Raw genomic sequence first — 10552 nt, 5'->3', positions numbered from 1 at the left:
GCAGCAGCAGCAGCAGCAGCAGCAGCAGCAGCAGCAGCAGCAGCAGCAGCAGCAGCAGCAGCAGCAGCAGCAGCAGCAGCAGCACAGCAAGCGCCGCACGGATGCTGCGAAAGAGCAAACGGGCAAAGAGTTAACCAACGGGCAAACGCGAGAAGCAGCAAAAAGAGAATTATTCATTCACTATTCTTTATTTATTTATTCATTTATTTTATTTATTTTATTTATTTATTTATTTATTTATTTATTTATTTATTTATTTATTTATTTATTTATTTATTTATTTATTTACTGCTACTTTTTCGCGTTTTTGCAACTGCAAGTCCGCTGCGCGTCGGATCTTCGCGGAAAAGTCATTTATTTGAATTAAATGCATCAAAATGAATCATTTTGAATATTTTTGATTTATTTTTGATTATTTTTGATTTATTTTTGATTATTTTTGATTTATTTTTAATTATTTTTGAATTATTTTTAATTATTTTTGATTTATTTTTTCTTTTTTTCCAAAAAGATCACCCAGAAGTCGAGAAACCCTCGCCTCGAGGAACTTGAACAGGTCTTGGGCGTGGCCGCAGGCCAAGTCCAGCACGCGGGCGCCGCTCTGGACTTGCATTTTGATCAGGATTCGTTTGGCCTGCGAATAAATAAATAAATAAATAAATAAATAAATAAATAAAAATAAATAAATAAAAATAAATTATTTATTTATTTATTTATTTATTTGTTGCAATTCAAGAAGCAAACGAAGCTCCGAAGAGCTCCTTTGCGCGGCGGCGGAGCGAAACCGGCAACAAGAGCTGCTGCTGCCTGCGGCGGCGCCGCCCGCAGCTAGGGTTTAGGGTTTAGGGTTTAGGGTTTAGGGTTTAGGGTTTGGGGAGCAGCACTTGGTTGTTGTACACCCGGAGAGCAGCAATGGGGGACTCTGCTGCTGCTTTGACAATTCTGTTTTCATAGAAAGACTGAACAGCAGCTTGGGGGTCCCCCAGGGCCCCCGGATAGTAAAGAGCAGGTCCTGCTGCTGCTGCTGCTGCTGCTGCTGCTGCTGCTGCTGCTGCTGCTGCTGCTTCGAGGGGCTCGGCGACGGCGACCTGGAGGTTGTGGAGGAAGAGCGCGACGAGGGCGTCGAAGGCCGCTGGCTGCTGCAGCAGCAGCTGCTGCTGCTGCTGCTGCTGCTGCTTCCGCCGCTGCAGCAGCAAACACTCTGCAGGCGCGTACAGCCGCACCAGCAGCCGCCGCGTCTCGTCGCTCAAGTCCACATCAGCTCCTCTCCCGCTGCTGCTTGCTGCTGCTCTTTGCTGCAGCTGCTGCAGCAGCAACTCGGGGTGGCTTTCTGTGTCTCCTTCATCTGCTTCGCACCGCAGCTCCAGCACCCACTCCGGCAGCACCAGCCGCTGCTGCTGCTGCTGCTGCTGCTGCTGCTGCAGCAGGAAGGGGGAGAACAGCCACGAGTCGCAGCGAACCACTTTGCGCTCAGAAACGCGCACTGCTGCTGCTGCTGCTGCTGCTGCTGGCGCTTCTTCTTCTGCTGCTGCTGCTGCTGCTGTGTCCCCTATGAGCCCAAGACGCTGCAGGTCACTCAGCAGCTCGGGGGGCAGCCGCCCCTCCTCATACGCCTCTCCAGCGCCGTTGCTGCTGCTGCTGCTGCCGTTGCTGCTGCTGCTGCTGCTGCTGCTGCTGCTGCTGCTGCTGCTGCTGAGGGGAGTCAGCGCGTAGCTCGTCTCAGACAAAACAGACACCTGCAGGTGCCGCGAGGCCCGCGGGCGGTAAATCAGCTTCTTGCCCAGCAGCATCTGCTGCGAGACCTGCACCACCTGCTGCTGCTGCTGCTGCTGCTGCTGCTGCTGCTGCTGCTGCTGCTGCTGCTGCTGGTGCTGCTGGTGCTGCTGGTGCTGCTGCTGGGAGTTGGCGAAGCTGTAGATGAGCACCCGCGAGTCCTCGAGCTCTTCGCCCTCGGGGTTGGCGCCTTCAAGAGCAGCAGCAGCAGCAGCAGCAGCAGCAGCAGCAGCAGCAGCAGATGGGTCTAGCTGGAGAGTGTCTACAATCTGGTAAGACGAGGGGAGTTGCGTGGCGCCGTAGGCCTTGCGTTCGGCGCCGAGGAGCTGCTGCAGCAGCTGCTGCACCTGCTGCTGCTGCTGCTGCTGCTGCAGCGCCTCCTCAAACAGCAGCTGCCCCGTGTCTTGACTCAGCAAGCAGCAAACCCCCACCGGCAGCAGCACGCGGCGGCCGGAGTGTCTGCCCACGAGTGTGCCGGTGCTGCCCACCACCAGCAGCCTGCTGCTGCTGCTGCTGCTGCTGCTGCTGCTGCTGCTGCTGCTGCTGCTGCAGCACTCCTCGATGAAGGCAGCAACTTCGTCTTCCAGCTGCCCCTCGTCGCAGCCAAGAGACACCAGCGGCAGCAGCCGGCCCCCCAAAGCCCCCGCAGGGGTCAGCAGTTCTGCTGCAAGTGTGGGGTGGGGGGCCCCCCTGGGGGCCCCTGCAGCAGCAGCAGCAGCAGCAGCTGGGGGCCCCCCCTCAGTTGCTGCTTCCCCCGCTGCAGCAGCAGCAGCAGCTGCTGCTGCTGCTGCTGCGGCAGCGGCCTTCGCACGCGCTATTGCCTTCGCACGGCCACGCAGCGGAGGCTTCGCGGGCTCGCCTTCTCCTGCACTGCCTGCTGCTGCTGCTGCTGCTGCTGCTGCTGCTGCTGGCGCTGCTGCTGGATCTGCAGCGGCTGCGGGTTCTGCTGCGGCAGCTTCTGCTGCTGCAGCGGCAGCAGGTGCGCTGCCGCTGCTCTGGCCGGCAGAGTCATCCGCACTGGAGGGATCCTCCAGCATTGTGTCGCTGCTGCTGCTGCTGCTGCTGCTGCTGCTGCTGCTGCTGCTGCTGCCGGTGTCGTTGCTGCAGCAGCTGCTGCTGCTGCTGCTGCTGATGTTGTTGCCTCCGTTGCTGCTGCTGCTCCGGCCGCCTCCAGAAGCCCCTGCTGCAGGTTCTTCCGGCAGCTGCTGCTGCTACGAAGAGTCGATGCGGCTGCTCCACATGCCAGTGCAATCTGCTAAACCCTAAACCCTAAACCCTAAACCCTAAACCCTCGCGTCTGTACCTCAGTCCAGCCTGCGCAAGAAGCCCGCGGTAGTAAACAAGAAAACAAATTTGAAATGTGCGCTAAGCCAAAGGAGCAGCCGGAAAATCCCTCATCTGCATGCAGCAGCAGCTGCTGCAGCAGCAGCAGCAGCAGCAGCAGCAGGACCTAACGGCCAGGGGCCCCGATGCTGGCCACAGCCGGGGGCCCCCAGAGAACAGAAGCTGCTGGTGAGTTCTGCTGCTCCTATTGGACAAATAATTGAAAATATAAAACAATTGTTTTAAATTTCAGTTGCTTTTGTCAAAATTAGCTGCTTGTGAGCTTCCTTAACCCCCGCAGCAGCAGCAGAACCTGCTGCTGCTGCTCTGCTGCTGGGGCCCCCCGAGCCCGCTGCTGCTGCTGCCAGGGGTAACAAAGCAGCAGGGGCCCCCCAACTCTTTTTTGTTTATTTTACACAACATTTGAGTGCCAAAGTCAAAAGAGATGCAGCTGCTGCTGCCGAAGCCCTTAGACCCAGGGAGCACGGAGCAGCAGCAGCAGCAGCAGCAGCAGCAGCAGCAGCAGCAGCAGCAGTGGACGCGGCAGCAGCTGCGTCGTTGGCATAATTGTGCACTTTAATTTAAGTCCATACATCTATAGGGGTCCTTTAGACTAACAGCTGCTAGTTTGCATTTGTATTGTTGGGCCAGCAGCAGCAGCAACTGCAGCAACAGCAGCAGCTAGCAGCAACGGCAGGGATCAGCTGCAGCAGCGGCCAGCAGCAGCAAAGACTGGCAGCAGCAGCTGCTCAAGTCCTGCTGCTTCCTCAGCCACATTCCCTTACTTGCCCTGAAGTGTGCGTTGACTCCATAGAAAACCTTGCTGCGCTGCAGCAGCAGCAAGAACAGTAGCAGCAACGGCAGCAGTAGCAGCAGCAGCAGCAGCAGCAGCAGCAGCAGCAGAAGCAGTTGAGGCCAGAAACAGCAGCAGCAGCCTCCAGCAGCAGTGGGAGATAGAGCTGCTGCCTCATCGAAGCTCAGTGCTCACCTCCACAGCCAAAACCCTAAACCCTAAACCCTAAACCCTCAATTGGAAGCAGCAGCAGCAGCATGTCGTCCCGCCTTTGCAGCAGAAAGCCATTACCTCCTATTAGAGTATAGATCTGAGGCTCGAGGGTTTAGGGTTTAGGGTTTAGGGTTTAGGGCTTCCGCTTCACGGCTTAAGGCTGAGGGCCACTCTTAGGGTTTAGGGTTGAGGGTTTGTATGGAGTGACAGCTGTCGTTTTTCCTGTAGGGTTTAGGGTTTAGGGTTTAGGGTTTGGAGCCCCCGGAGCGCATGCAGCAGCTAGAGGGCCAGTTCGCTGAGGCAGCAAATTGCGTCTTTTGTTAGCTTAGGGTTTAGGGTTTAGGGTTTAGGGTTTAGGGTTTAGGGTTTAGCCTTAGAGCGGACATTGCGAAAAGAAATTAATTTGCGAAAGTTAATTTAAATTTAAACAACTAAATCTTTTAAATTGCAAAGTCTACGAGAGCTTATCTGAAGCGCCGCAACTGCTGCTGCTGCTGCTGCTGCTGTTGCTGCTGCTGCTGCTGCTGTTGCTGCTGCTGCTGCTGCTGCTGGTGGCTCCCCCACGGCTGTGCCGGCGTGGGCGCGGCCGGGCGCCTGGGGCTCTTTGCTGCAGCATTTTGCTTGGAATTAATGAATTAAATATTTTTAAATATTTTTAAATAGTTTTTAAATATTTTTAAATAGTTTTTAATTGTTTTAAATTGTTTTTAATTGTTTTTTAGACAAAATAAACTGGTTTTGAAACAATAAAAGCCAAGAAAAGCTGCAGCGAGGCGCTGCGCCGCCTGGCCGTAGCTGCTGTCGCGCTGCAGACCGCTGGCTGGCCCGTGCTGCACCTGCTCTGAAGCCTGCTGCTGCTGCTGCTGCTGCTGCTGCTGCTGCTGCTGCTGTGTCCCTGTTGCTGCTGCTGCTGTCCCGCCGCAGTGTCGCGGCTGCATTGGTCGGTGCCGCCGTGCCGCCGCTGCTGCGGCCCTGTCGCTGCTGCTGCGGTTGCGGCCGTGCTGCTGCTGCTGCTGCTGCTGCTGCTGCTGCTGCTGCTGCAGTGCCTCAGCAAGCCTTCCCCGCAGTGCCGGGAGCTGCAGCAGAGAGGTCCCCACAAAAAGAAGCTAAGCTAAAGAGGCCACAAGACAACGGAAGCAAATAAAATATCACAAGAGACCTTAAAAGACAATTTTAAAAATATTTAAAACATCATTAGTGGCCTCGGGGCCCACAGCTCCAAGCCCAAATGCCCCTGCTGCCACTGCTGCTGCTGCTTCTGTGCTGCAGCTGCTGCAGCTGCTTCCCTGCTGCTGTTGCGTCGCCGCTGTGCTGCCCCTGCTGCTGCTGCAGTTGCTTCAAAGCTGCTGCTGCTGTACTGCTGCTATTGCTGCTGAGCCACCAAGTAGCTCAAAAGGAAAAGTCTTTCCTTAAATAACTTCACCCTCTTAAATGATAAATGTCGAGAGCTGGGGGCCCCCAAAAGCTGCAGAAAATGGGGCTTGGGGGCCCCCAAGTCCCGCTAAACCTGGGGTTTAGGGGGCCCACAGAAGCTGCAAAACCTGAGGCTTGGGGGCCCCTCCAAACCAGCTAAACCCGGGGCTTAGGGGGCCCCTCAAACCCGTAAGCCTGGGGTTGGGGGGCCCCCCTAACCCGCAAAACCTGGGGTTTGGGGGCCCCTAAAACCCGCCAAGTCTGGGGTTTGGGGGCCCCTCAAAAGCTGCAAAACCTGTGGCTTTGGGGCAAACCTGCAAAACCCAGGGTTTAGGGGCCCCCCAGAAGCTGCAGCGCCTGGGGTTTAGGGGGCCCCCAAAACCCTCAAAACTTAGGGTTTAGGGGCCCCCGAGAAGCTGCAGAGCCTGGGGTTTAGGGGCCCTCTGAATGATAAAATGGCAAAGGCCAGGGGCCTCCAGAACCCTAAATGTCTAGTAGAATAAAAATGGCAAAAGCTGGGGGCCCCCGCGAGGTTTAGGGGCCCCCTAAACCACCAAATAACAAGAGCCAGGGGCCCCCCGTGTCGGACTGGGGGCCCCCCTAAGTGACAAAACGGAGAGGACCAGGGGTCCCTAGAAGCCCCAGTGCCTAGGGTTTGGGGGCCCCTAAGACCGAGGCCCCCAAATGCTGCAGTGGGGGCCCCGGGGGCCCCAAGAACTACAAAGCCTAGGGTTTGCAACCCCAACTTCAGGGGCCGGGGGGCCCCCAAAGGCAGCAAAGCCCTGGCCTAGATGCCCTTAAAACAATAAAATGATGAGAGCTGGGGGCCCCCAGGGGCCCCGAAACAAGTTTGCTGCTGCCTTCTCCTGAAGACAGGTGGGAAGGGGGGCCCCCGCGCTGCGCCCGCAGCTCTCTGGGGCCCCTGGGGCCCCTCAGCAGCAGCAGCAGCAGCAGAGGGCCCCACAACAGCTGCTGCTGTTGGACCCAGGCCGGGCTCGGCAGCAGCGCCATTCTATCTACGGCTGTAGCGCTCTGCTGCTGCTTCTTCTTCTGCTTCTGCTGCTGCTGCTGCTTCTTCTGCTTCTGCTGCTGCTTCTGCTTCTGCTACTGCTTCTGCTGCTGCTGCTGCTGCTGCTGCTTCTGCTGCTGCTGCTGCTTCTGCTGCTGCTTCTGCTGCTGCTTCTGCTGCTGCTGCTGCTTCTGCTCTTTCTGTTGCTGCTGCTGCTGCTTCTGCTGCTTCTGCTGCTGATGGTCCATTGTTGCGGGGGTGCCGACGGGTAGAGTACCTGCGCTGGACGCTGGTGGTGCGAGGAGCAGCACGAGCAGCACGAGCAGCACGAGCAGCAGGACGAGCAGCAGCAGGAGGAGCAGCAGGACGAGCAGCAGCAGGAGGAGCAGCAGGACGAGGAGCAGCAGGAGGAGCAGCAGGACGAGCAGCAGCAGGAGGAGCAGCAGGACGAGCTGCAGCAGGAGGAGCAGCAGGACGAGCTGCAGCAGGAGGAGCAGCAGGACGAGCAGCAGCAGGAGAAGCAGCAGGACGAGCAGCAGCAGGAGAAGCAGCAGGACGAGCAGCAGCAGGAGAAGCAGCAGGACGAGCAGCAGCTGCGCTCTGAGCACCTTGAGGACCCCTAGCGCGAAGAGCAGCATGACCAGCAACGGAAGACAGAAGAGCAGAAAAACGAGGAGGGATATTATGAGGATCACGAAGTTTAGCAGCAGCAGCAGCAGCAAGAGAAGCAGCAGCAGCAGCAGCCGCATCAGCGGACTCCTGAGGATCCCAAGGAGGCGGCGCAGTGCTGCGAGCAGCAACAGATTCGGGGGCAGCGCTGGCCCGGCCGGCTGCAGCAGAGCCTTGCCGGCTGTCTAGATGTTCCAGAGGCCCCTCGTCTGCTTCCTCCACGTCCAAGAAATCTTCTTCTTCCGAAGAATCGGGATCTGAAAAGGTTTCGAGGTGGGCTTTTGAGTTGCTGCTGCTGCTGCTGCCTTGCTGCAGTTCCCACTGTGAGTGTTCGAGGGGCTGGCCGGCGGGCTGCAGCAGCGGCGCCTCATAGAGCGCTGCAGCAGCGTCGTCCTCTTCAGCAGCAGCAAGAGCGTCAGCATCAGGACCAGGAAGAGCTGCGAAGTCATACTCCTTATCCTCGTCTTCATACTCAGCAGCAGCAGCAGCAGCAGCAGCAGCAGCAGCAGCAGCAGCGGCGGCTCTGCCGTGGCGCGGGGCGCGGCAGCGGTGGAGCAGCTGCATGGTGCTGCTGCCGGCGCCGAGCGCAGCAGCAGCAGCAAGAGTTTCCTCGGGAACTCCCCAGGCCCTGCGGCGCTGCTGGCTCTCCGCGCGCAGCAAACTGGCGGAGCGGAAGTCCCGGTGAGAACCTGCAGCTTTTGCTGCTGCGTAGACGCAGCCGTGGAAGGTGTAGAGGACGTGGCGCAGCAGCGGCAGCGTTGCTGCTGCGTGCTGCTGCTGCTGCTGCTGCGGCGGCGGGAAGCTGTCGACGTGCGGCACTGCCTGGTTTCGCCATGTCAGTACGCCCTGCTTGGCTCCTTTTTCGCAAAGAATGAAAAAGTCGAAATAAAATGGAAAAGATGCGAAATAATATCCGCGAGAAGACCGAGTTTTGGACAAAAAGTGCGCAATGGAAGTGCCCAGCTTCGCCGGCGCGAAGCCGGCCCAGGAAGCCATGCCCACGTTGTTCAGCCGCTGCCTGCGGCAGACTGCAGCAAAGAACTTGGCTTCGTGCTGCTGCTGCGTCCAGGGCAGCAGCAGCAGCAGCACGTCGGCGCAGCGCTGCAGCACGAAGCTGCTGGAGTCCAGCGACTGCAGCAGCAGCTGCTGCTGCTCCCCGTACTGCTCCGGAGGCGCTGCAGCAACCAACTCCGCGGACTGCAGCAGCACCCCCAGCAGCCGCCGAGTCCGCCGCACCATTCCTGTTAAGTCCCCGCTGTTCTTCCAGCGCCGCAGAAGTCTGCGGGCTTCTTGCTCCACAGCTCTTGCTGCTGCTCGGTACTGCTGCTGCAGCAGCGGCCCCAGCAAGCAGCGCAGCGCAGCAAGTTCCTGCGTCACCAAAGACAGCAGCACCACCACTCCCGAAGACAGCTGCCACTCCGGCAGCAGCGGCAGCAGCCGCCCCCCCAGCAGCATCAGCTGCCGCGCCTGCCGCAGCACCGCTGCTGCTCGCTCCTCCACCAGCAGCGCTTCCGCAGCAGCTTCAGCAGCAGCACCAGCTTCAGCAGCAGCAGCAGCTTCAGCAGCAGCAGCAGCTCCAGCAGCAGCAGCAGCTTCAGCAGCAGCAGCAGCTTCAGCACCAGCACCAGCTCCAGCAGCGACTCCTGCAGCGCCACCTGCTGCACCAGCACCTGCTGCAGCAGCACCGGCTGCACCAGCACCTGCTGCAGCAGCACCGGCTGCAGCAGCACCTGCTGCACCAGCACCGGCTGCACTAGCACCTGCTGCAGCAGCATCTGCTGCACCAGCATCTGCTGCAGCAGCCCCTGCTGCACCAGCATCTGCTGCACCAGCCCCTGCTGCACCAGCCCCTGCTGCACCAGCATCTGCTGCAGCAGCCCCTGCTGCAGCAGCCCCTGCTGCACCAGCATCTGCTGCAGCAGCCCCTGCTGCAGCAGCCCCTGCTGCACCAGCATCTGCTGCACCAGCCCCTGCTGCACCAGCCCCTGCTGCACCAGCATCTGCTGCAGCAGCCCCTGCTGCAGCAGCCCCTGCTGCACCAGCATCTGCTGCACCAGCACCTGCTGCAGCAGCCCCTGCTGCACCAGCATCTGCTGGAGCAGCCCCTGCTGCAGCAGCCCCTGCTGCACCAGCATCTGCTGCAGCAGCAGCACCCGACACCCCAGCCCTGTCATTCCAACCAGCAGCAGCAGCGCCGCCTCCTGCTGCAGCAGCAGCACCAGCAACCGCGCCCTCTCCTGCAGCAGCATCAACGCCGCCTTCTGCAGCAGCAGCAGCAGCATCACCGTCGTCTGCTGCAGCAGCTGCAGCGGCGCCCTCTCCTGCTGCAACGCCGCCTCCAGCAGCAGCACCAGCAGCAGCAGCAGCACCAGCAGCAGCAGCAGCACCGCCTTCTGCAGCAGCAGCAGCGCCGTCCTCTGTGCTCGCAAGATTAGCTTCTGCAGGCGTAGCAGGAGCTTCTGCAGGATCAGCAGCAGCAGTTGCAGCAGCAGCAGCAGCAGCAGCAGCAGCTGGCGGGGCCTGCCCCGGCCCCAAGCAGTCCCAGCTGCTGCTGCTGCTGCTGCTGCCGGCGTCCTCGCGGTGGCTGTCTTCTCTGCTGCTGCCCTCAGCTAGCTCACGCGAAGCAAGCCCTTGCTGCTGCTGCAGCGCGGAAGCAGCAGCAGCACGAGAGCAGCGCAGCACCAAATAAGCTGCTGCAAAGATGCAAAGAGCAGCAGCTGCCAGCCATCTTCGCCCCACAGACACAGAGCTCCATTTTGTTTGCCGGAAGTTCTGCTGCAGTGCTGGTGCATTTGCCGTTAGCTGCCGGTTCCCGCTGCTGCTGCTGCTGCTGCTGCTGCTGCTGCTGCTGCTGTCCAGGAGTGGCGCGTCCGCTCCAACGCCGGCCCGCGAGTAGAGCTGGGGCGGAGCAGCAGCAGCAGCAGCTGCAGCAGACGCATCACCTAAGGGTGCTGCTCGCAGCCTCCCCGACTCTGCTGCTGCCGTTGCTGCTGCTGCTGCTGCTGCTGCTGCTGGTGCTGCCAGTGTGCCACAAGAGCAGCAAAAAAAGCATAGATATAGAACGGCTAATTTGCTGCGGGGAGCTCTAGAAAAAGACCAACAGCCTGGAGGCCGCATTGCAAAGCCACGGCAGCAGCAGCAAAATGCTGCTGCAGGTGTCTGCGGCTTTGGGGCGCAGGAGCAGCGAAGGCGCTGCAGGATCTGGAGTAGCAGCTGCTGCTGCTGCTGCTGCTGCCGCTGCTGCTGCTGCTGCCGCTGCAGCTGCTGCAGGAGCAGCGGCGGACTAGTGAAACCGCCGTCCCAGTGCGCGCAAGGTGACCATCCATTTAAGGCCAACCAACTGGAGTCTCAGAAGAAGT

The 10552-nt window shown here is 59.3% G+C and overlaps 2 protein-coding genes across 2 annotated transcripts; both read right to left on the bottom strand.

The window, feature by feature from the left end:
• Positions 1-863: 863 nt before the first annotated feature.
• ENH_00061360 (mRNA capping enzyme, large subunit family, putative) lies at positions 864-2810 on the bottom strand (the record flags this gene model as incomplete). Its single annotated transcript, XM_013582007.1, has 1 exon — positions 864-2810. One exon carries the CDS (start codon positions 2808-2810, stop codon positions 864-866), a length of 1947 nt encoding a protein of 648 aa, XP_013437461.1.
• Positions 2811-6527: 3717 nt separating this feature from the next.
• On the bottom strand, positions 6528-10310 carry ENH_00061350 (hypothetical protein, conserved; the record flags this gene model as incomplete). The annotated part of the gene is made up of 1 exon (XM_013582006.1): positions 6528-10310. The coding sequence occupies one exon, from the start codon at positions 10308-10310 to the stop codon at positions 6528-6530; it is 3783 nt and encodes a 1260-aa protein (XP_013437460.1).
• Positions 10311-10552: the final 242 nt, after the last annotated feature.

This window comes from Eimeria necatrix, genomic scaffold (genome assembly GCF_000499385.1).
Source record: "Eimeria necatrix Houghton genomic scaffold, Enh_scaff533, whole genome shotgun sequence".
NCBI lineage: Eukaryota > Apicomplexa > Conoidasida > Eucoccidiorida > Eimeriidae > Eimeria > Eimeria necatrix.
The sequence above is the reverse complement of the archived record's forward strand: the minus strand, read 5'-3'. Positions and strand labels throughout refer to the sequence as shown.